The sequence below is a fragment of the Oryzias latipes genome, chromosome 18 (genome assembly GCF_053564925.1).
Source record: "Oryzias latipes strain Hd-rR chromosome 18, Olatipes_Hd-rR_3.1".
Classification (NCBI taxonomy): Eukaryota; Metazoa; Chordata; class Actinopteri; order Beloniformes; family Adrianichthyidae; genus Oryzias; species Oryzias latipes.
This window is the reverse complement of record NC_136254.1, coordinates 17,147,365-17,173,623: the sequence shown is the minus strand read 5'-3', so window position 1 is coordinate 17,173,623 and position 26,259 is coordinate 17,147,365. Positions and strand designations below refer to the sequence as shown.

The following is a 26,259-nucleotide window of genomic DNA, read 5'->3' as shown; positions in this document are numbered from 1 at the left end:
ATGTTAGTGTGTTTTATGATTGTCGGCAGATGGCCATCTATCTGTCTATCTGTCTGTCTGTCTGTCTTAACTGTGTGGGTTCTACTTTAAAAAAAGGCAAGTTTACTCTAGGTCATTTGGAAAATGTTAACCTTAAATAAACCTTTGCTATTTTGGTTTGGCGATCTGATTCAACATGTGCTTATGTATAAAGTTGATGTTTCTTTATATATATTGATATTGTGTTATTGTCAATACATTTGCAAAAGCTGCTTAGTTTAGGCATGGTTAATCCCACTGAAATGTTATATATTTAGGTTTAAAAACATAGCTGGTAATTTATCATCATCCAGGATTGCCCACTTAAAATGGGCCACAAATTCCTATTACCCTTTGACCATCCAACCAAGTTAAAAATCACAAAAAAATCTGCTTGCCTTGGGGAGCTAATACAAACAATCAATTTTTTTAACATGAATTTTGAATGTGCTCTACCACTTGGTTGAGCGGGCAGGTAAAGGGCTAACTACCCACTACGATGAAAATTATGTTATTTGTTTTTTTTTAAGTGTTCTTGTGGAATTCTTCTAATGTTGGAGGACATTTATTATGAAAATTAAGCTTAAAATTGCATCTCTGAGTATGTCTTTGTTCAAATCACTGGGAATCAGGAGCAGACGGAAAAACGCCATTTGAAAAAACTTGTAGTTGTGACGTAGGTGCTACAATTGGCACGCCACGAGCTCTATTCTATTTTGGTTGCCTTTTTTGTTGCACCGATAATGATAAGTTGGGTTGTGAGGGGCTGTAAGCTAGCTGAAGAGCATGTAAGCAGATGGATGATATGAAGGGGGCGTGCTTACTCCATGCCAACAATCCTGCCCACAACTCAGGTTTCTAATGAAATGTAATAAATTTCTAATGAACCAATATGTCCTAGAAAACGAGACAGATTTATTTATTTATTTTAATTTTGGCTAAAAAAAGCATGATCATGATTAAAGGACCACTAGATTCCGCTACAGAGGGAATCCTGGTTAGTTTTTTTTCCTCCGCTTAGTAACATGCTTCAATTCAGCGGGTCATCCTCCAAAAAAAAAAAAAAAAAGATTGGTGGACCTGCCAGAAAACGTGGAAATAGTCTACCATTGACTTTGAATAGACTACAAAATCAGATGAAATGTTTATTGAGAGTAAACTCACTCAGATCTTCTTAAATTGTTTTCTATAAATTCTACTTTATTAGCTGACAGTAATAATTTACTTGTGAAAAGTCATATTCTTGTTCTTCCAGCTCTGTTTGTGCAAATGTAGGACACCAGTGAGCCAGCATCTCGCCCTTTCCAAATATGGCGTCTAAATTTGGGTACGCAACAAGTTAGCATAGCATCTCCAGCTTATAAAACAATTACCTTCAGGGTCATTTAAAAAAAAGGTAGGTTTAACTTTTATTGCCATATTTGTTTTCTCAATGCATGTCATCAAAGGCACTAAAATTCACTTTTGTTTCTGTTAGACACTTTAAAAAAAGAGAGTAGGACACTTTTACATCTTTTGTGCAACATGTTTCTGTCACTTGCACATTATCTAAAAGGAAGCAAAGTTTTCCCAGTGGAATCAGTGGTTACATGATTGTATGCTTTATGGCCTTTCTTCTTTTTCAAGTCCAGCATGTTGGTTGGTGGTGATCCCTGGTTTTGTTTATCAACCCTCTTTAGTGCTCTTTTGGTTTTCAAGTACTTTCTTGCACTGCATGATGTACATGCAGATGTTTCTGCCTTTTATGTTGACTCAGTTCAGAGGATGTGATGAAGAGGAACCCACGCAAAATCAAGGATTAAAGGCTGATGATGGAGGATGTCAGCTGCCGGAAGCTTTGTGAAAAATACTATCTATCTCATTCGTTCTTATGTAATAACACCCTTTGTAGATTCATAAAATCTCTCTAAACATCTGTTGTGGAACAAGATTTTAAACACAGTCCCAATACTCTGCAGGTTTTCTTCCATCAATGTTTCTTTCATAGAACGTGTCTTTTAGCATTTATTGTCAGCAAGCACAGTAAAAAAACAACCAAAAAAGATAAAATAGTTGATTCTCTGCTCTTTAGTCACAGCATGTTTCTGAACACTGGCATATATAACGCACCCCAGACCAGGGAACAGCCTGTGTTTTTACAGTTGTTCAGCGGTTTTGCTTTTTTCTTGCCATAAAACCGAGTGCTCCTACAGCCTGTAATAAGCAAGCTGGGACAGTCCTGCTGACCCTGGGAACCAGTAAGATATGTTTTAGCAATTGCTGTGTAATCACTATCCTGTAAGAACATTTTTGAGTCCCTGACATGCTTCTAAACTATTGCAGTTAAGACTTTACATCTACACGGACCGTTTTTTCTTTAATTCTCTGATTTGTGAAGAAAAAATTACTTGGGTTGCAAATCAGACTTCTATGAGTCTCCATTTATTTTCTTGTGAAATTTACCTGAATGAGAATCTCACATCTGTTTTGATCGCAACATCTACAGTTTACATTCAAGTTAAAAAACGTTATGGTTTGCATATTATAAATACATAATCCTGGTTTTTGTCATTTTCCCACATTATAATAGTCCATCTCCTGTTAGAGCAAAATCTTGAAATAACAAGCATTCTCTGTTTAGGAGAACCTTTCTTATTTTTTGTATGCATTACTTAAAGACAGCTTTTTTATTTGAATTTATTTTTTAGAGCTGAGGGGCTTTAGTATAACTAGAAACACAGTAGCAGCACTTTTTACCTCATAGTTTTCATGTTGTTTCACTTTTATTGATGTTTAGTTTATTAAATTATGTCACAAGAGAACTTTCTAGATCCATTTTTGCTCTCTGTAATGAATGTTGAAATTGAGGCTACAATAGGGCAGTAATAATGCCTGTATGGTCTTTGATTTTTACTGTTGCTCGTCAACATTTTTTAAACTATAAGCTTTTATCTTAGTTGTATCATAATCAGTATCTGCACATGTTGATCTCCACATGTAAAGCTTCACTTGGTTTATTTGAACGTAATGTTCTGAACCAATGTTTAGACAGACTGTTTATTTGAAGTGTCACCTTTCCAAATCCTTCATATGCCTGCCAGTGTTCTGTGAAGGAAAATCTTTTATTGAGTACTATACATGTTCTACCTTTACTTTCATTTTAGTTGTTAAACTCTCAAATACAATTGAGAACTTTGTTTGCATGAAAACTTAACTTTTGTTTATTTCGAGTGAGAAAGATGTCTAATTTAATTTCCACACGAACTTTTCTCAAGTGAGAATGTGCCAACATTTTGATTCTATGAATAAATATAATTTATGTCAGTGGTCCACAACCCCCCCCCCCGCTATTGAAAAAAACACCCTTAATTTTTTCTGCTGTATCCAAACACTGATGGTGAAGGAAGTTTTATCATTAATAACGACAGGATTTTTCCCTCCACATCCGACTTGTTCTTGACGTACACTGTATGTCAAGTCACTTGGTAACCTGTCAAAGTGACATCTTCTACTTTCTTACAACAGCTTCACCAACCACAAAATTGAAACCCCCATCCCAGCAAAGTAAATTACAAAATGCAAATGTATTTTGCTAAAAGTAGCCAGTGAGGAAACAGAAGAGGAGCCTTCGACTTCAAAATAAAGGACCACATTTAACAGTCAAAAACCCAAACTCAAAATCGGGATTTATTGCGACAGCTGTTCCCACACACCGTCATAATAATGCATAATATTCAGCAACCGGCTGTCTAATATTATGAGGTTGCTGCTAATTAAGTTGCTCAAACTGTAGATTTGCGTTTATGATTGTACATTTATCAGTTGAAATACCAATTTTAGTGACCGTCTACAGAAGATGAAAATAAACTTTACCCTCAAAAGTTAAGTGAACTGAAAGTTCAATAAATAAATTGGACGCCCACTTCGCCAGCCTTCGGACAGGCTGGTCCGTTAATATTGTCATGTTAATATTGTCAACATTAAAGCGGCCCGTGGCCTGAAAAAGGTTGAGGACAGTTGTTGTTTGTTAAAACATGTACAGTACAATAAATATCTTGATGGGGTTGTTTATGGTGGGCTTTCATTAAAATGCATTTAATGTCAGCTACTTTGCTTTATACCAGTTAGATTTTCTTTACAAATGTACGTGAAGAAGTGCCTCGAAAACAGAAAATGTGTTGGTAAAAGTCATTGTTCTGTTTTTATTTTTTAAAGCAGCCATAATAAAGTCAGCTTAATCAAAATCCTTGTTGTTGCCTTGTCGACAAGATATAAAGATTCTCATACAAATACAAGTGAGATATTTTAATTTTTTATAGAAGTTTCAAGTTCATCATGTTTTGCCTTTAAACTTATAGGACAGTTTTGTTCTGAATCTAATAAAACGGGAATGTTTTTCCCAAAACACTTTTTGGATTAAATCTTTTAGTTTAAAGGTTTAGTCTAACACAGGGGTCGGGAACCTTTTTGGCCAAGAGAGCCATAAATGCCACATATTTTGAAATGTAATTTCGAAAGAGCCATACAATAATGTAGTGCAGTAGCGGTTCTAGGCACGGGCCGTCCGGGCGGTGGCCTGGGGCGGAAAACTGAAGGGGGGCGGCACCGGCGGCTCAGCCCTTGTAAAATATTATATGCACCACTATTGGTTTACTTATGTCACAGTTTGTGAGTTTGTAACAGCCTGAACCTGGCCGCGCCGCCGCCCTCGCCCCGCAGCTGCGCTCTCCTGTCTTTGAGAAGTAGACACAAATGTGTGTGAAGAAGAAGGGAGGGGGCGCGGGGGGAGCACGGAGCACCACCGCGTTTGCGCATGCGCAAAACCTGGCGGGCTCATCTTTCAGGGGAGGCGACGGTCGCGGGCTTGATGAAAAAAATAAAAGTAAAAACTGCGACTGCGCCGTCATGTAGCGAATCAGCGCCCCTGGCTATAGCTGCACGCGCTCCTGCTGGAAATGTGTGAAGAAAGGGGGGGGGGGGGGGGGGGGGGGCTGCGGGGAATCAGTTCAATTGTGGGACGCTTCCAAATTAAGTGGCTAGGTGGGGACAAGGGCGGGGGTTTGAATCTACTTCATAAAACCTTTTTATAAGTCAGTCATAAGGTGACATTCTATAACCTACACTTTAATAAAGGTATAGAAAATATATTCTGCTTTTTTTGGGTTAATTTTGTGTTAAATGCCCAAATGAAAAAATGGCAACACAAAACAATGCTGTCACTAAGGTGACAGTTGGTTCAGTCGACGGACTTGATGTCTTCTTCGTGACGTGAGGACATTTATGCCAAACAAACGCCAAAAACATCTAAAATATGGAGAAAAAAAGGTCAAAGCCATCTGGTGCCCAATTTAGAAAGAAAAGAAAAGAAGAAGAGGAGAAAAGAGATAAAGAAAAGGGGAAGTCCTCACAGCTTGATGCATGTTCTTTCTAAATTCTAATGCTACCTGCCCTACAACAACGTTGCCGATGAAAACTTTATTTTGGTCGATGACCAACACTGAAGTAGGCCCAAATGTTGCAAATAGCGTCTTTTTTTTTTTTTTTTTTTGGATTTTATTCTTAAAAATTTGCTCTGCCTTAACTTGTAACATTAGTTATGATTCGTGTGTCTGTCTGCTCTGCTGTAACACAAAGGTTTTGTTGGGTTTTGCTGTTGTATACTAGTTCATAATGTTAAAAAAGCTGTGATGGTTACACAGTATGCTGCTGCTGCCATAAGATGCTAATGGGGCAAATAATTTGAGATTGGTCTTAAATTTAATAATCGTTTGTGGCAGCCTAAACGTTTTCCCAATGTTTTTTTGACATTTAACTGGGGATTTAGGGGTTAATTTTGAGCCTGCATATGAAGTTTATTTTTTATTTGTTTTACAAATGTGGGGTTATATTTTTAGCCAATAGAATTTCCATAAATCTGTAGGTAGTTTTAAAAATGAATATTTACAATTTACTGCAAATCTATGGGGACAAAACATAATTCAACAGGTCATAACTGAAAATTTTCAAATCAAAGGATTGAAGACGGAAAACATGAGCTAATTTTTCTTCTCTGAAGTAGAGATCGATATAGAACATGACAATTTAAATTTCCAATTCATAAATGTTTTTAAAATATTTATTTTATATTATTTATTTAATATTGATTTAATATTTCTTAGCTAACTGTATTTTTGCCATGCTTATGGTCTTTTATTTTTTGTGTTCTGATAACTATTATAATGCTGTTCAGAATTCTGACATCTTTTGTATCCACTTCTTAATTTCAATGACAATATAACATGTCAGTTGACAAAGACAAACAAAGTTCTGTTGTGACTATGGGGGGGGGGGGGGGGGGGGGGGGGGGGGGCGCCTGGGGAGGGTCTCGCCCGGGGAGTAATTCAGGGTAGAACCGCCACTGATGTAGTGTCCCTTCCCCACACTGAGGCACGGAGACTTAACCTCTTTTAAAGTTCTTTATTCCGATTACTGCAGACCGCAACAAACGCCGTTCAATTAATTCAGCAACTCCTGAATCTCTCCCGCTGAGACGAGAGCGCTTCTCCCAACTTTATATTCCCCTGCTCCCGCTGCAGCCCTCCCATTTCCCTTATTCGGCCCATAGCTGCACCCCATTGGTCCAAACTACCTAACAACAGGCTGAGCGACAGAACTGAGGGCCAATCAGATCTCTGCTTGACGCGTTCAATGAACTCCAGAACTTTTAACGCGGCCCAACAGCCATCCAACTCAGTCCGCGACAATTTGTTTAAAACTAAATATACAAATGAATGTGTGCATTTGATTTAATTTCCACATTTTTAAAGTACAATAAGTCTGTGGATTCTTTTTTAATAACATTGTTATTCTGTTGCTAATAAATGATGAGTATTTCTCGTGGTAGTTTTGCTGATGGTCTAGTCTGATTGATACGTGGTGAGTTTCTGCTTCATGCAGGCGTTGAGACTTTAAACGTGATCGTAGGTCTGAATGTTCTTTAGATGTGAGGCAGACTGCTCACATGCAGACGGGGAGTCAAACACACACTCACACGCTGCAGTGAGTGACGGGAAGCGGGTTTTACGTTTTTACAATCCCTGCGCGATTCACCTGCTGCCTGTCCCCACAACACCTCAGCCCCCCCCCCTGCTTTCTCCCTCACACATCCCGTCCCCGCATCTGCGCGCTCTTTCTCAGAGACGGGAGCGCGTAGTTTTAGGCACGTCAATTCACAGGTTTCCAGCTGGTACAAACTCTGTGAAATAATAGATAATAGTAACTGATAGCGCTGGCGCAGATTTCTCTCTCTAAGCACCGCTACTACTGCGCGCCTCTGGCATCGCATCGCGCCCGAGAAGGACTGGTCTAATGAAAAAAAAAACTATAATTAAAGATTTGTCTGCGAGCCACATGTGACCATCAAAAGAGCCATATATGGCTCGCGAGCCATAGGTTCCCGACCCCTGGTCTAACACATCAAAACTGTGTCAGGAGTTAGGATATTTCAATCAACACCACAAAGTTTGTGGGAAACACAAAGGTTGAAAAAGTCACAAGTTAAACACTTTCAGATTCAGATTCAGATTGTAAAAAAACAGTCTGAATTGTCAGATTTTTAAGTTATCTCTCTGTACTATAAAACATCAATGATTTATGTTGGAAATAGCATGTGGGAAGTGGTGAGTGTGTTCATACTGTATGTGTGTTTCCAAACACATGTTTGTGGATTTGGTCAGACTAAGCAGAATGTGTGCTGCTCTCCCCTCTCTTCCTGCCTGTTTATGGCAGAGGAGGCAGATGTTTTTGCTCTCCCTCTGGATCTCCTTTCATCGTTTCCGTCCCGGTCTGTTTTTAGGCCCGGCTAATCGAACCCAGTCTGCCCCCCCCTCCAAAAAAACACAAGAAATTCTCGTGTGATAGTAACTTTGGCCCTTAAATCCGACATGTCTGCCAGTTCCAAGAGTTGCTTAATATTTGTGAAGGAAAAAAAGGGAGTTTAACAGAGAAACTGACCTGTGCTTGGTTCTGTCTTTTTTCTTTCTTTTTACTGTCATGTTGTCCATATTTTTTCCTGTTACAAATATTAGTGATTAAGCAAGACAGCTAATCCTCACACGAGCCGTTAGTCTTAGTGTTCAGAGTTAAGGTTGGTAATCAATTCAGCTTGAGTAATGAGGGTTAGAAGAGCAGTGATCCATAAAGGAAACATATGTCTGTGATGCGACTCAGGGAGGCTCTTTTCTCACATTATTATACTTTTGATGCTCTATTGAAGTTTGAAGGCTCAAACTTATTTAAATTATTTTCACAGTAATAAATTTAGGTAGGCAAAGACAACATATCACAAATTGCCAGTACTTTATATTTTGAAAATAATTTTTCTTCATTCTCACTTTTTTAATTAAATGTGATTCCTTTTTATTAGAGTAATAATTTTACCACAATGAAGACTGCTTTTTAACTTTTAAAACAGACATAAAAAAGCAGCCGAAGCATAAATTATATTACCTTAAATATAAATATTGAATGATTTTATTCATATTTAAGCTTATCATTCACTTATGTGGCTTTTTATGTGTTTTTTTTGTATAAACGGTGTTTCCCTTCCCTCCATTGTGCAGAGTCTGCTCCTCCTGCATATGGCTTCAGTCAGTCCAAACACAGCAGGATCCCTCTGTTTTATGGTCACCTTGCTGTTGATGGTTCACTTCCTCTTTAAATGAACGATACAGTCCAAAAGTGTGGATGTCAAAGCCATAGGCAACAATCAGATCCAAAATGAGACGTTTGGCCGCAGCTTAATTTAAAGCAAACACAGGCAAGGATGAAGAAAAGGACTGATGAAACTTCAGTTTTTTTATTGTTGTTTTCTTCAATAGCTGCGATAACCCCAGTCCCATGATTATTTCAATTCTGATTAGAGGTCAGATCATCCCCTTTATTTTCATTGTGTGTGTTTGTTTTTGTCTGTACATTCATATCTCCCTGCACAAAGCTGCCAGACACTTTTATGTATTTCGGATTCAATATTTGAAATGTTTGTCTGAGTTATTACTCACATTAAAAATGAAAACGATTCCTTAAATAAAGCTGTAAAAAAAAAAGAACATCTCAAAGGGAAGAACGTTCCGTTCTTCTGCCTTATGTAAGATTCCTCTTCCTGTGAGTTCATAGGATGTAGAATTTGCAACATGTGCTTTCAACATAAGTAGAAACGGCAGATCTAGACACAAACTGCACCAAACCAGGTAGTCGACACAGTTCTTTTTTCCCCTTTTTTCTTAGCATTTGATGTGGGTTACTGGGTCCATTTCACTGCCGGCAGCCACTGCCTACTTTAGAGTGAATTAATACCTCCTGGCTGTTTTCTGCTGCTGAGGGAGGAGACTGGCCAAGCTGGCAGGGCTCAGCAGGGGAAATTCACACCTGGCTTATGTCTTAAAGAACATTAAATGAGTTGTAAAGAATATTAGTACTGTTAATTCTCTGTTGCTCATTTGTTGCAGCTTAAATGTGAAGCCTGAATGTGTGTGATGCCGTCATTTGAGGTTATTTTGACCTCAAATGGCTCTAAGCCACATAGTTGCTGCAGTGCTTTTTGCTGACTCTTCTAAAAATATGTTTTTTAGATTTCTGTGTATAATAAAAATAATTAATTTGCAGTTGATCAAGACTTTTGATTTTATTTTGTTTTAAATGCACCTTTTCCAATTAAATTGTATAAAAGGTGATTTTGTCATAATCCTGTTTCATTTGTAAAAAACAGTAGTAATTAGTTTTGCTTTTTTTGTAAAGTGGACATCTTCTTTATATTATTAAATTCATTTTCGTTTTTTCTCCCAAATCTCTTTGAAGCTCAAATCTCCAGCAGCTGTGACATCTGAAATAAGTCAAACATTAGGAAGAGATTAAGCTTAAGTCAGAAAAGCTTGTGACAACATGTAGAAATAGTGCGAAAATTATAACTATTAATCATAATTACTGTTAAATAAGTTATAACCACCATTAAAAAAGCTGTTCTGAAGTGATGCCTCCAAGTTTTCAGTATCATGATTGATGATGTTATGCTTAAATAATTTGCGTGAGTCATGCAAATTTAGAAAATAAGCTTAGTTATAGTCATAAATCTGATGGATTCAGTCTCCATGTGTTTGTTTTCCACACCAACCTCAGGGTAATGGGGTGGCTGAGGGCTAGACTCACAAGTGCGTTGTTTGGAGACAACAAACAAACAAGACAAAAACAAAAAATAGAAAAATGGAGTTTGAGAGAACAAAAAAAAGTTTATTTTCAGTAAGTAGCGTGAAATAATATACGTTTATAGTTAAATAAACTCATTATCTCTTTTTCTTTTTAGCTATTTGATGATACATTTAATTTGATTTTGTAGATGGTCTAGACTGGATGTCTTAAAGATCTTTAAATCTCAGCTAACAAGAGGCAAATGACGCCACTGAAAAGATTACAGTGAATGACATCACTTATCAGGCTATCTGTAAACTATGAATAAACTCATGTGAAAGCGATATTTTAGCCTTGATAAGACCTTTTCCATCAAGACGTTGTCATCATAACCTTGGGGCCTATTTTGCATGTGTGACTCAGGTGATTTATTAGTTGACTGTATTAACTCAAAGAAGTGTGAGGCAAAAAAAGGCAGTTTTAGATTTTCTTTAACACTAAACTTATGGCTTCTAGGCCTTCCAAAAGCATTGGGAGCTCTTGGATTAATTAAGATGTTTTTACACAGGGCAGTGAGGTCATGTTGCCACATTTTCCCCACAGGCATGTCCAGACATGGACATAATCAAAGTCTGCCTATAAATGTGTAAAGATGTATGTCATTTTACAGCTCTGTGTGCTCATTCTCCCTTTGGCTACATTTACTTTACACATCCTTCTGTTTGTCAGCTAATTTCTCATTTATAACTCTATAAACAGAAATGTCATTTTCTAGAATTTTTTTACGACCACGGTTTCTCCTCTTTGCTTTCTGATTACCCAGCATGTCCACAGGGCACATACAAACCAGAAGGAAAGCCTGGAGGTCTGAGCACGTGTCTGCCATGTCCTGACGCACAGCACACGTCTCAGCCTGGCAGCACGTCTGTCCAGGACTGCGTCTGTAAGCCGGGCTATCAGTCAGTGGGCATGACCTGCCAGGGTGAGAAAATCATTGTGCATGGCGTTTGAAAAACACTGATAACTTCTTCAGAATACATTTTATAGATTTTTCTATTTTACCCACTGAAAATCTAATATATAGTGTTCAGTACTCAAGGGTATATATGTTTTTTCTTTATATTATTATATTTCAAATGTCAATTAACAATAAACACATTGCATTCTGAGTTATTGGGCTGCTAGTTCAGATTTTTCATTGTAGTTTGCGAGCCAGTTGTGTCCACTTTAACATTTGTTGAACCTCAGACAGCATGAAATTATGTCTTAACTTTCACATCATTCACATCCTGCAATTGTTTTTTTCCACTTTTGAAGAAAACTGTTAAACTTGCATTCAAGTCTGGCATGCAGGCAAAGAGACATTTTTTCATCAACATTCCAGTCACTATTTGTGTCTCTTTTTCTCCTCACAGTGGTTTACTGTCCAGCATTATCGCCGCCAGAAAACGGCTTTTTTGTCCAGAACGTGTGTAATAACCATTTTGACGCCGCCTGTGGTGTTCGATGCCAGCCGGGTTTTGAGCTTCAAGGAACTGGCATAAGACTGTGTCAGGCTGATGGCACCTGGTCAGGGACGCCTGCCAGCTGCAGAGGTGAGGAGCACATCCTGTTTCTGAAAGAATTCTACTCTATTTGGATCATTCTTATGCAGTTTTTAGCCATATAAAGAAAAAAGACCCTTAGTTTTTTTTTTTTTTTATCTCTCACCTGTTCTTTTACTGTTTAAACAATTTCATGTGCAGATAAAATAAAGAAAATATGACTACTTGTTTAACCAAATTAAATCCAAAACTTTATTTTTTATTTTGTGTTCTGTTCAAGAAGAAGGTTCTGGTTAAAACTGAAGGCCATGACTTTTGGTGAACACTCTTTAAAAGGGTGTTAGCAAAAATTCTCTAAACGTTTTTTCACTGATAACCTTAAAGCTAATTCAATGCTAAATAAAAGGCCCTTTTATGTGGTTAAGTCTGTAAAGGACGTAACGTTTCTAAAAAAGGGAAGCAGATTGGTGGACCTGAAAAACAATGAAACTAAATTTCCAATATAAAAATGACCACATTGTCGAGCTTTTTCATGTTCTCTGTAATGTAAGGTAAAATAATGCTTGCATTTTTGAAAGAGAGAAGTTCTTTCTCACCACAATCTTTATAGAACTTCATTAACACGACCTCCTTTATAAACTTGTTATTTGTTATTACAATGTCAGCAAACAGCCTATGCATCGCTAAAGCCTTAGACACATGCAGGTTTTTGGATTGTTCGGGCCTCTGGAGGGTCGTAGACAGGAGCAGCTGCATCTTAGGTCGAGAGCTGGTGTGTCTTGCAGTTCCCTTAAAGCTCATGTGACCACCTTAAATGACGTCATGACAATGGAACGTACCATTGTGGTGCGTGTGGTAATTGTTTCATGAAGTATTTCTAAGGATAATGGAAGTTCCACACACTTATGACGTACAGGTGATGCTGTTGTTTGGTGTCCTTACGTCATACTCCAGTCATTAATAAGGTGCGTTTATAGGTTTCTTACTGACCTTGTGCAAATGCTGCACACACGGTGTGTGCAGGTGATACCCAAGTGTTTGTAGAATGCCCACACAAACTACGCTCTGTTTATCTACCGTAATCTTTTTATTTCTAACAGCCAAGATGCACAAAAAATGTGCATAATCATTTTTGGCTCACCAAGCAGTCTAAAGCCATGTTTTTTGCCCGCAGACAGCCCGTTTCCACCCTTAAGGCCTGTTGTGAATAAGGCTTGACTTGTTAACATAAAGAAAAAGAATCGATCTGCTAATTTGCTGAAAGTTTCCCTCAAGTCTAAATGTGTGGGGGCCAGAATCTGCCAACGGTTCTTGTAATTGATTAGTGAGTAGGAAGGTGAAATGTACTCATGTGGAGACTTTTGCTTTCAGACAAGCCAGATGTTGAGAGGAGGAAAGGTTGAGAGGATTTAGTTAAGTAGATAAAGGGTTCAGAGTGAAGAGATCAACATGAGGGGGGGGGGGGGTAGGATTGTGGGAAGGGCATCACAAAGTAAAGAAAGCTACATGGAAAAAGAAAAGAACTGGGAGCTGAAGAGGTCAAGAAATTAATGAGGAAAATGCTCGTTTTAGCAGAAAAAGAGCAGCAATGTGACTCAGAAATACCAGGACACTGAATATTTAAGGGTCTGTTGAAGATTTATAGTATGTGGCTTTGAGTATATATTTCCTAAGTGTTTGTGCACATGTATGCTTGTATGTATTACTCTAGTCTTTGCCACATACTGTAGGACCTCCCAGTTAGTTAGGCCCTGAGGGAGGGGGTCTCCTCTGAACTGCCTGTCTGTCTCCGGCTGGTGATGAGAAATAGCACAACACACACCCTTGCCTAGACCTCAACATAACTCAGAGCAGACGCAAAGACACAAATGCACACACAAGATTTTTTATTTTGTTTAATAAGGACTTTCACCCAAGGATAAATGATGTGTTAGAGTTAGGTGTGATTCATTGCTGTTCTGCTACGGCTAATTATTGTTTTCTCATCTTTGAAGTACAATACCTTGGAGTAGAGGTAACCTTTTTGTAAAGCACTGAGTTTGTCATGAAATTTAATTCCTGAAGCTATTTTGAAATCCTCCATAGTTGTATTTCAAATGCTTTTTCACTCTTGGTCTGAATTAAAAATAGTTAACAAAAGGAAATAAACAAGGAAATGGATCCAGTTAGGTATAACAATAAATATAACAGCTGTTGTAGGTTTGGATTCTTGAGTTTATTGTCTTATGTCTGTTTCAGTGCGCTCCTGCCCTCCTCTGTCTCGGCCGCACCACGGTTTCCTGAAGTGCGGCGATGGAGGCACTGCTTATGGGGCCGAGTGCCAGGTGGGCTGTGCGCGAGGCTACAGATTAGAGGGAAACTCTACCCTTACCTGTCAGGCCAACTCTGAGTGGAGTGAGCCCCAACCTCGGTGTGTGGGTAAGCCAACCCTTCGGCATTAAGCAACCGTTATGTTTTCCGCATCTCTTATCAATCAGTAAACAGCCTTTCTTAGCTCAGGTCTAAGGGCAAAAGTGCTTACAGAAACATGTTAGTTGAAAAAAAATAATCTTCTAGCCCTTTTCTATATGGCTTAGGGTCAAAATTATTTAAGCATTTGTTTGGAAAATTATTATTATTAAATTATTTCACAGTGCAATAAGTAGCTTTGTACATTACATAAATGCTATCCAATTTAGAATAATACTGTTTTGAATCTATATAAACCCAATCAGATAACAAATGAGGGAAATGACTGCAGTTTCTCAGAGAATAACATTTTAAATCTGAAACCTTTTAAACCTGATTTTTTTTAAAGGGTCAAGTATACCAGGAAGTTCAGGGCATCACGCAAACAAACGGCTACAGTTGTGCTACGCTCACACCGCCCTCAGCAACGTGCATTCAAGCGGGGACTTTCAATGAAAATTCAATGTAATTGTGTGTAATGGTGCTTCTGCATTCAAAACTCTCACATTTACGCATAACAATGTGCATTTTTAAGACAGTTTTTGGGCTCTATGTTCAAAACGCGCGGCCATAGAATGTTAAACCAGGTCAAACTTTGATCAGTCAGGGACTTGGATTTGGTGTTGACATTTAGAAAGCGTCCCTTAAGTCACAGAAGTGCCAGCTGTTTGAAAATTGATTGTGGAAGAGAAATTGATCATTGGAGTTTGTGCCCCGCCGGAAATATATGACACCAAGTCTTTCATATATCTGAATAGAACTGGACAAAGATTCATGAGATTTGCACCACTTCAACAAGGCCTCTTCAAACTTTAGGTGGCGGATATGCGCTAGTAGTGCAGTAGGAGAAGTAAAATAAGAAGAAAAAGACAATGTTGTAAAAACTAGTGCATGTGAAGAAGCAACCAAACATGGGGATGGCAGCATCTTTCTGCAGGTTTGGATCGAGATTTATTCACAGTTTTAAAAATATTTAAATATGTTAAAAAAAAGTGGACTGATCTTCCCCGCAGGTTTAAAAAAATACTCCAAAAGAGTGTAAAAATACCAAATAGCTCAACATATCAACATTACTATATAAGAAAGGGTTACCATGAATACTTTGCTAATGAATGAGCTATTATATCTTTATTTACTTGATTTGAATTTAGCTGTCAAGTGTTCATACGATTCAGATTTTATTCTTTTGTCTTACACTTAAGGAACCATACTTTATCTCCTGTTTTAAAATAGTTTTGCTTTTGTGCTCTTGTGTATTTTAAGGGAATTTAGATTATATTTTCACTTTAATTTTTAACAGCTCTTACTTGTCAGTGTGCTATTTCATGTTAGTTTTTTTTTTTTAACTCCTTGAGAAAGTAAAAGCTTACAAAAATCTATCAAACAGACAACTGAAATAACATAAACAGTGTGTTTGTGCTATAATCCTGTGGTTTTTCACACATATGTAAACACACATGCCCGGTGGTTTCACAAACGGTGGATATTTGTACTGCCATCCAGTGAAAGATGCATCCACTGTCTTAAAGCACTCTCTTGACACTGTGCCTTTTTAATGTAGTGGGTCTGTGTACCGGTACTCCTTTTTACTGATTGGACCATGATTCTCGAAAAAATTACATCTATCTAAAGCAAATTTTTAAACAACCACACACGCAAATACACAGCCACACAGCTCAGACACACACAATGACTCACGCTTTTCAGAACTGATGGTGAAGTTAAAATAGTTGTGCATACTTATGCCCACCACTAAAGTATTCAAGTCATGAACACGCACACAGGCTAAGAGTGTGTAACGGTGGATAGCCACAAGCCTCCAGCCTCATTGCTCTGGCCTGCACTTACTCACTGCCAACCGACTGCCTTGACGTGCTATTTTAAAAAGCTAAAGCTGACTGTTCCCGGAAAACTCTCCTCTTATCTCTGTATACCATCTCGGCTTCTCTGCACCAGCTGAACTGGAGCTTGCTTGTTTGGCCATCTATCATTACTTCTTTAACAGATTAAGTTGACTTTGTGGGGCTCTGGTTGCCGCTGAATGCTTTGTTTTTTTGCGTTTTGTTTGCACTGCGGTGAAGCAGAAACTCCTCATTTACCCTCGGAGATGTTGCGACATTTTCATCTCATTGAAGTCTTAACTTAAAAGCGACAGAAAAAGCCTTGTGTTTAAATTCTCTGGCCACAGCTGCTTTAGGTAGGTTTGGGACTGGCTGTTTGTTGAACCACTGAAGCTGATGAAAAACCTGAGTTTGTCGCAAAGCCACCACAAAGCATGATTTTATCCCACGGGAAGCATGTCTGCTATCTGACAAGCAGCTTTTCTGCTCTTTTTCTTCCATGTTCATCTACATTTCAGCCGCTTCATCCTTCTAAGCTGAGATGTTTCTCACTTCTTTTTACAAAGTGGTGGGGACACTTGTAATCTGCAAAGTTATTTTATCAGTTACCTCTGTCTCTCGTTCTTTCTCCTCAGAGGTGCGTTGTTCGCCCATCGTGAACCAAAAGAACTTCTTGCTGTCGCCCCCTGCCTGCGGGAAAAAGGCAGTGTTGGCAGGCTTTACTTGCATTCTCTCGTGTCGAAAAGGTTACACTCTCCACGGAAACAGAAAGGCGGTTTGCCAGAGCTCTGGAAACTGGACTGCTAATGTCCATAAAGCTGTGTGTGCAGGTAATGCACTGTGCCCTAAGAAGGAAACTGAGCCTTTCCCTACTGGTGTGCTAAGGTCGGAGGTCATCACTGTTTGAGTTGTAAACGGGTTGTTCCAATGAAGGGGAAGGTGCTGAGGCCAAGCAGGTAGAAGTTTTATACTGAAGTTTCTGAAAAAATAATAACATTTAAAGCCCATTTTTTGTTATTATTTCAATAGGTTTCAGAACATTTCCTTTAAGCAATATTTCACATGTCAGAAACTTGATTGGAAATTCTTGTTATTGGCCTTAGGAACCCAAGATATGTGGACTTTCTTTATCCAGTTTACAGACCAGATGTTGGGTTTTACAGAGTTAGTATGAGTGACCCTCCTAATAACGTGGATTTATTGAAGAGGAGGTTAAAAGAAAAAGAAATGGAACAGTTGAAGAAAGGGGTAGATATAGAAAGCAAACAGCAGGAATCTTGGAGGAATCCATTTTTCTGTGTACATTTTCTTTCCTCTGCATTCTTCTTTGCTTTGTGAATGGTGGTTTTTTTCCCCCCGTTTAAAGGCAGTCCTCAGGTCCCTAACTCAAACCACACCATGTCCAAGCCCCAACTGGGCTCTCGAGATCATTATAATGGATGACTGTGCTGCAGACTCCAGATGCCTCGCAGGTGAAACAGGTGGTGCGGAGCAGCTCTGCCTGCATCCTTGTAAATGTCCCCAGTCTTCTTATTTCCTCCTGGAGCATTGCTAATGAAGGAACTGCAGTTATTAGGCAGAGGGAGAGGTGCCATAAATGTGAAAACGAACAGGAGAATTTGGCACACTTAGAAGGTGAGAAAGTTGGATGAGTCACCTGTAGATTTTTTTTAATAGGCAGAGAAGAAAAGTGGTTTCTGATCCTTACAAACAAAAATCAGGTAAAACGAGTAAAAGGAAAAATAAAAATAAAGTTAAATAAAAAGAAAATGTTTAGCAAATCAGTTAGGAACCTTAATGAAGGCACAAATGGAGCATGGAGTCAAATTAAAGATAAGAAACCAACAACATTCTCTAAGGTTTTGGTGCTTTCTTCCCTTCTGTAAATAGCTGAGAGCCAAAGTTGATTGAACTTTTCCTGTAACAACACACAGAGCCTGTTAGATGTGTGTGCAATGACGGGCAGAGATGGATGCTTTAGAACAAGGGTCATTTGATCCATATGGGGGCTGTTCTCTAACTAAGCTCCAACTTTTCCTGGTCACTCCTAGATTTGGGTTATTTGACTTAATCAACCCTTTGAACTTTTAACATTGTTTATTTGCATTTTAATTAAAGAAAATATGTGTCATGTAATTACTAATAAAGGCAAAAAATAAAATAAAATAAAAGAAGCTAAGAAATCAAAGAGTGGTAACCGAAACCTCAGTGATCTGCTCCTTTTTTGACATCAACAGCCATCTAGGTGAAGTTGGAGGTCCATAAACCTTATTTCTTTCAGATGACTAGTGACTCCATTACTATGGATAAACTACCACTGCATAGTCTATATATATTCATTGTCCAGTGTGACTCTTTTTTGGAAATCTTTGCTTCTTTCACCCCATTGACTGTATATGAGAACTGGAGTGTGATGTCACACATTAAAAATTGCTACTTCAAGCTCCGAGCTAATTCAGTCGCCATGTTGGAGCCAGACGACATCAGTAAGCAGTGATTTGTCTGAATCAGCATTTCTATGGCAATCACTCTCACCAATCAGGAGGGAGCTTGTTGGAGGGACACACCCCTTCTACTGAAAGCAGACCTAGGAGAATCTGTTAATCAAACATTTCGGACGTTTGAAATTTGGATTAACAAGACCATGTTTTAAAAATGTACCATGGTAAGAATGCTTATTCTGACAAATAGAATGACTCAGTAATAGCTGTTTATTTCTCAAAAGCAGTCTATGGGATTTTTGCTTCTTGGAGCCAGTGTGTACTTTCTTCTTGGAACACTGGAGGGGAGGGGTCACTCAGTCCAGCTCTCTTATACAATGTTTCATACTGCAGACAAATGTTTACAATTTTTCTGCACCAGTCTTTACATCAAAACAGACACATATTCATTTCATTTGAGTAATTTTAAAAAATAAGATCTAGGTCGTTTTTATAAATCATAGATAGAACCCACTTTTTTGCAGTATTACTTCATTCTCCTCATTCTCTATTGCAGCTTTGTTTTGTGTTGGTGAATGAAACACAAAATGGTCATAAGTGGTGACAGGTAGCCAAAACTTACATCCTTTAAAGTAATGCTGAGTCTATTGAGTAAGCACATCTGCCTGAGCTTCGTATTTCTATTATCTGATCAAAAATTAGTATTTATTTTTCCAGAAATATTTCTGAAGTTGTCCTCTAAAGAGCCTGGTTTAAAACAAAGTGGTGAGGTTCCAAATTAAGCTAAGTTCAAGCTTTAAACTTGTGTGATGGTCTTGAATAAAAACTGCTTTTTAGGACAACTTGAGCAGTCAGCTAATGATGTTTCTTAACAGTCCTGTTATTTTAGGCAGAAAGAAGCATAAAAGCTGCATCTTTAATATTTTAATGTTTAAAATCTTTCTCCACATCTGATTTGATCTTTAAAATAGATAATCAAAGAATGAATTAGCAAGAATCTTTACCTAATTTCAGTACTAATAGAACACATTTTTGTGTTCTATTAGGTATAAATACATTTTTGCTACGGGATACATTTTTACTAAAAAGAAACACTGCAAATTAGGGAATTCATGAACCACGTGGTACCAAAAAGTATTCAAAAACCTTGAATATTTAAAACCTAATTGTAATGTTTTTGAATGACTTTTGAAAATGATTGCTATTTGAGAAAGTTAATAACGTTTATTTAAAGATCAGCTAGAAGTTGTTTTCTTTATTTTGATGGTTACATACAACTTTGTCTTGCACATTTTTCCTTCAATTATTTGTTTTACTGTTGCGACTTAATGTTGAGCACCATTCTACAAAAACAGGATCAGAGCTTTGCAGTGAGTGTGAACCGAAATAGTTTTTGCGTATAGGTGAGGGTGTTAGTCAGATGAGATTACGCAGCCTCTTCCAGGGTGAAAACAAGGGTCAAGCTTGTTCATTGTGTGTTGGATGTGATGGTGTGAACTTCTGTAAACACTGGATCTGGTGTCAAGAATTTTTTTTACTGAAGTCTAACCACTTTTCATTTTGTTATTAGATACAGAGCCACCATGGCTCCAGTGTCCTGCAGATATTGTTGCAGAAACAGACGAGCGAAGAGTTACCTCTAATGTCAGCTGGAACATCCCTGTTGCTACGGACAACTCAAGAGAAGAGGTTGGCAAAAATACAAAAAAAGATTATTTCAAAACTTTTGAAAAATATATTTTGTTTTATTCATAATTATATTCTATTGCTCTATTTTTTTAACAACTCCCCCCATTTCCCCCCTTGTAGGTGGTGGTTCAGGTGAAGCCAGTCTACAGTCCTCCTCAGTTAATCCCCATTGGAAAAGAAACCATCACCTACATTGCAACAGATCGCTCCGGAAACCAGGCCAACTGCTCTTTTACTGTTACTGTCATTGGTGAGACCCTGCAGACTGCATCCATGTGTCAATGAGACGATGGGACATTTCTCAGTGACAGTCTCCATGAACAAATCTATTAACTCTTCATTAACTATTCATGTCAGGGTTTTTTTGGGGGGGTTTATTATTTAATTTTTCTAACACTGAAAACTTACAATAATATTGGCATTTACAAAAGTCCATGTCATTGATTTGGGAAAAGAAGTGAACAAAACCAAAAGTTATTTAAACTGAGCAATTTTCATTTACACAATTAAATTCCATTTGTCTCAATTCTTTATCTTTAAAAAATTACATCCAGCTTTTTATCTTTTTCTCCTAAAATGTTTTTAGATATGTGTTTTATAGATAAACCAGTAAAATGTTGTTTTAGACCCGTTGTGCATTTTTATTCCACAAATTCACTGTACAAACTAAAAGAAAGAGTTTTTATTTTTTGCCTGTAAATACCTATTTCAGTTGTGAGGTGCAAAGCCAGCAGTGAATTTCTTCAGTAACAGGTGTTACCTTTTACATTTTTACAGCAAAAGACAAACAAAAAAAACACTAAACAGTAAAGAAGAGTATCAGAAAGTGTGTTAAAGAAGAGCATCTGCTTACACCTACAGGTGTAAAGTTGCCGCTGCAGAGACAGAGAATCACAGAGATTTGTTTCAGCAGCTCAGTCTCAGCTGAAGTTTGGGTAAAAAGCCCTCAGGCATGGTAGTCATAAACATTTCCATGTGCTACTATAGCAGTGAAGTTTTTTTTTAAATTAAAAACATGTGTTTTAGTTCTGCCCCTTGATTTGAGAAAGTCAGGTCACACTTACAAATGTGGCTACTGACTTTTGTTTTTTTCTGCAAATTTTACAAAATAAATTCTTATTTTTTCAAAAACAAAGAGTCCATTTTTTTATTTGCCCTTATTTTGCAGATACGGCACCTCCAGTCATTGATAGGTGCAGATCGCCTCCGCCACTCCAGGCCACAAACACGGAGACAGCCGTCGTTTGGGAAGTACCACAGTTTTCCGACAACTCAGGTATGTCTGGCTGTCGACTACAGATGCTTTATTCTTTGGCGGCTCAGCCCTGCCCTGCTCCACCCTCCGTCTGTAGCGACGTCGGTCAAATAGGATCATTTCCCTCTAATGTTTGGAAAAATGGGATTTAAGTGGAGTGTGTTTCTGAGTGTGAGAGGGAGACAATGCACATTTGTGTGTTCATGAGAAAGAAGGAAAAAGAAAAGAGCCAGAGGACAGAAGAAGCTGTATGGCATCTGTAAATGTCATTAATGTTAAAACAGACAGAGACACAGGTGTTATTGCTATGAAAATGTTCCTTTGTGGGAAACTGCACTCATTCCATCCATATTTCCCAAAAGTCATTTGTATTAGAATGTGAGCATACACTGGACTCTGCATACTCAGTTCAAAGTGCTTTTGACACACTTCTTGAATGTTTGCTTTCTTAATCTATTTTTCAGTGAAAAAGACCATTTATCAATGTCTGAGAGAAGCTGACTTATTCCTGTGAAAAATAAGTTATTTTACAGTACGGGACGGTTAAATGAGAAAATGTAGATATTGAATTTAATCACACTGCCAACAGCACTGAGTGCAAAATGTCATTTGAAAGTTATACAAAAGTTGACATTGTTAAAGAGACAAAAAATGTGAGTTGCAGAAGTGTATTCTAGTTTTTAAAACCCATTACAAACTTACTGATCACCCCTAAATAAGTTGGGTTCAAAAGATTTTTTTCTTCAGAGTGACGGGCGGCCGTGGTGCAGCGGTAGGGCGGTCGACCCATGATCGTAATATTGCAGGTTCGATTCCCGCCTTGCACGCCCATGAGTCAAAGTGTCCTTGGGCAAGACACTGAACCCCACCTTGCCTCTGGTGGTAGGCAGGCGCCTGTGTTTGGCAGCGGAGCCGCCACCAGTGTGTGAATGTGTGTGTGACTGGGTGAATGGGTCTGTGACTGTAAAGCGCTTTGTCCTTGTAGGAAGAAAGGCGCTATATAAGTTAGCCATTTACCATTTACATAAATAAACAGACCCTCTCCAAAAAATTAAAAATCATGGGAAAGTGTATTAATTTCCATAATTTCGTTCTAAAAATTAAACTTTCATAGAAGATAGATTAAAGTTCAGAGTTTTATGTATCTATTTATTTGTTTTTACATAAATTGGAGTTCCAATTAATAAAATTCCCAATAACAGAGGCAACACCCTTCCCCTCTCCTTTGCTGAGAGTTCTATATTTTACAATTTCTCCCACTAGCCTACAGCCCCTAGCAGTTAAACAAAAATGGCGAGCAATATTGGAGCCATCCAACTGTCCAGTTTTGAGCCAGATGCCAGTGCAGGCGAGGAAAACAAAAACGTACATCAGGGGTATCCAAGTCCAGGCCTCAAGGGCCGGCAACCCGCTGGTTTTCCAGAAACCATGCCTCATCTGCTGCTGATTACCTGCATCAGGTGTGTTTAGCCAATAAGGAGCTTCAACGCCAGGTTGATTGGAAAACATATAGGACACCAGCCATTGAGGCCTGGAATTGGACACCCCTGATTTACATGGATCTATTTGTCTGCAAGTGGATGCATCAGAATGGAACAGAGCAGGAAGCTTGTGGCATGTCCGTATATTTTCTACATCACAAATATGATCTTTTGCAAACAGCAATCTGATTCACATTGATTTGAATAAATAATTGCTAAGAATTTTGGCCCTTATTGTCTTGTATGTCTTCCATCCTCAGAAAAAGGTCACAAGAACATGTTAAACACACCAAAACACAATTTTTATTGGAGTGGTTCTTTAAGTATTCTTATGAGTGAACCAGATAAGGTTTGATACCTAAAACATCAAGCAAACTCAATGTCTCCTTTTTTCCTAATAAAATATGGGGACATTAGAAACAATCCATTGTTTGGATGATTTGCACTGAAATGTGCAGTTTTTAACTTGCACAATTGTAGAAACAAAGAATCTGCACACTAAATCTGTTTGGATCCTGTTTACGGTGCTATGGACCTTTTTACCTGTTACCTTTCCTGTTGCTGCCAAATCATGATGCACTTTTTTTAAAATTGTTTTTACTTTTATGATCCCATAGCATTGAATAAAGGTCTCTGGTTTCATGATTAAAAAGATTTACTTTGGGTTTTTCTGCAATGGTTGTGTTTATTAGAGGAAATGTCTCTTTGAAGCCAAAACATCTGTGATACAGTTAGAGATGTATTAAGCTTAAGCTAAAGTTGTTTTTACAATAATACAGACTAAAAGAATAGGCTACTTTTTTTTCCCCACAATTCATAAATCTAAACAGATTATACGCATCTGGATCTTGAAGGTAAAAGATCATTTTTGTAGAGCTGCAATAAATCAAATACTTCTTTCTTTGTTGTGGAAATACAGCAGTAAAAGTGGTTTTAGAAATGTTCTCCACACATCTGTACTGCATTATTTTAGGAGAAACAGTTAGATGAAAATTCATCATCTACTTTAAATAATTAAAATAACACTAACAGTGCTACCTAACTGTATGAAATTAAACAGTCAGGCATGGGCCCCAAACTTTGTTTCTCACCTGCTTTTCGAGCAGCCCCGCCATCAAAGGCAGTATACCCACGCTCACACAAACCCATGCACTGTAATAACAGGCTGCCGTGGCCACTTCAGGCCCACATGACGTCAGGCCAGCAAAGCTTCAGCGTCAGTGTTTTGTTTTTCCAGGTCCACACCCTGATGCCAGCTCTAAATTTAGTCGAGACTTGTTAGGGTCACACATACAATCACTAACTCTTAGACTAAATTTAAAAACTGGACCACATCGCGGCCAGACGTGTGTCAGGTCTTTTGGGGAAAAATTACTCCTGGTAATTTAGGATGTAGATTGGAGTTTGACATCAAAATTCAATTCACACTTTAATTTCTTTTGAATTCTATATAAAAGTTGACGTCAAGGCAAAACCCAGAGAATCTGTCACACTACCAAACACACTCTTTTCTTCACTGGCGCCTGCTCCTTTTCTGTTTTAATCAATTTAACATTTTTTTTAACAGTGTTGAGTTAAATGTTACTTTGTTTTGTTTTTTCAAAAATACTTTTCACATAAGGGAATTAGTTTTGTGGCAAAGTAAGGTCAAAAGTGCCTTCTACAGGAATATCATTGTGTTACTTTTAATTTTGAAGATTTAAGAAGTTTTTTATTTTCATGTATTAATTTAGGGATTGTCAGTGGAACAAATAAACATGTATTTAGCTCTTGATTATCACATAATTTAGTTTCATTTTTTGTTGACATTTTTTCCCACTAAATGTTTATTTGACATTTATATCTGATGTTGATAAATGAAAGAAAAAAACGTTTTTCTTGTTCTCCCTGAAGGAGGCCGGCTCACAGTAACCAGCACCCACACTCCAGGATCACTATTCCCAGTGGGAGAGACTCTGGTCCAGTACACTGCAACAGATGCTGCAGGGAACAGCCGCACATGCAACCTCACAGTTACAGTGCAAGGTAACTGATACAAATTGACTAAATGGTGATTTGATTTTTTTACAGGTAAATATCAGAGTGGATACTGTCTGGTTGTGTAATGACATCCCTTTATTGTGTTGTCATGAGACAGGTATAATAAATGTTACTTTTAAAATGCTTTCTTGTTTGTTGCACAGGGACAACTTGTGACCAACCATACGTCCCTGTGAATGGAGAATTCATCTGTTCTGAGGAAGAGGAGGGAGTTAACTGCACCCTTCACTGTAAAGAGGGCTACAGTTTTACCCAGAATGCCGTGCACAGCTACTTCTGCCGCTTCAATGGTGTCTGGGATCCACCCTACTCTCCTGACAGACCTGACTGCTCAGGTCAGTACAACACCTATTACCCCATTCTAGAAATAAAAACCTGTTTTTGTGTTCTTTGGCATGTTTTTTATTAGTTTAAGACTGCATAAACTTAATTTATGTTAAAGTACTAAATGGTGAATTCCTCTGTTTTTTTTCTTAGTTAATCGTGTTGCTAATAATGGATTTAAGCCCTTTGAGATGCTGTTTAAAGCATCTCGATGTGAGGATACCGACATGCTCAAATCATTTGCTGGAGATTTCAACGCCAAACTGGGAGGCATGGTGGGCCATCTGTCTTTTAACAAATTTCTTGTTCATCAGGAGAAAAGCTCAACCATTTCCTCCTCTGTTCTTCCCCTGCAGCTCCCAAATATTTGTAGCAGCGATGACGTCACCTGTAAACTCGAGGTGATGTCTCAGGGTCACTGTCTGGAGTACAACTATGACTATGACAACGGATTCTCTATTAGTAGGATTTGTTCATGCTGAAAACTATCTTTCACTACAATATTAAATAAAAAGTAATCATCTTTTGTTTATTATTGTCACCTGTATTTGCCCAACACTCTTCAGCTCCAGGCGGTTGGAGCAACAACTGGGATTCTCAAGGTGCGCAGGACTACGCCTACTTTGAGTCAGGATATGCCACGGGCTCCCGGCAGCTTCCCAATCAACAGCAAGGAAGCAGCGTACCAGCTCGGCATCGCACCAAGAGGCGAGCTAAGAGGCACCGAAAAATCAAAGGCCCCACCAGAGACCAGAAGATCCAGATCTATTTTAATATCACAGGTAGAAAGAAACTGAATTTTTAAAAAGCGATGAGGGTGCATGATGGTGTCAGATAAGTTCATTTTATTTAAGTCTTAACATAAAAAGATCAACATTTTACCAAAGAGCTCGCCTCACAGTGAGAAGGTCGTGGTTCAAATCCCAGCTGAGACATTTTTGTGTCCCAAAACATGCTTCATTGGTTCATTGATGACTCTAAATAGTCCCTAGGTGTGGATGTGTGTGTGAGAGTGTAGCTCTGCAACATGCTGGCGAC

At 38.2% G+C, this 26,259-nt stretch overlaps 1 protein-coding gene across 3 annotated transcripts in view; it reads left to right on the top strand.

The window, feature by feature from the left end:
• svep1 (sushi, von Willebrand factor type A, EGF and pentraxin domain containing 1) overlaps positions 1-26,259 on the top strand; it is a 90,537-nt gene that overhangs the window by 35,381 nt on the left and 28,897 nt on the right. For 2 of the 3 annotated variants that reach the window (XM_023948971.2, XM_023948970.2), the window contains exons 4-15: positions 10,982-11,140; positions 11,574-11,753; positions 13,941-14,120; positions 16,627-16,821; positions 20,003-20,121; positions 20,242-20,371; positions 21,290-21,397; positions 24,751-24,882; positions 25,041-25,232; positions 25,375-25,496; positions 25,578-25,683; positions 25,788-26,003. In XM_023948971.2, coding sequence (XP_023804739.1) covers positions 10,982-11,140; positions 11,574-11,753; positions 13,941-14,120; positions 16,627-16,821; positions 20,003-20,121; positions 20,242-20,371; positions 21,290-21,397; positions 24,751-24,882; positions 25,041-25,232; positions 25,375-25,496; positions 25,578-25,683; positions 25,788-26,003 — 1,839 coding nt within the window. The remainder of the gene's footprint in view (positions 1-10,981; positions 11,141-11,573; positions 11,754-13,940; positions 14,121-16,626; positions 16,822-20,002; positions 20,122-20,241; positions 20,372-21,289; positions 21,398-24,750; positions 24,883-25,040; positions 25,233-25,374; positions 25,497-25,577; positions 25,684-25,787; positions 26,004-26,259) is intronic. The other variant, XM_023948972.2, reaches the window with a different exon arrangement.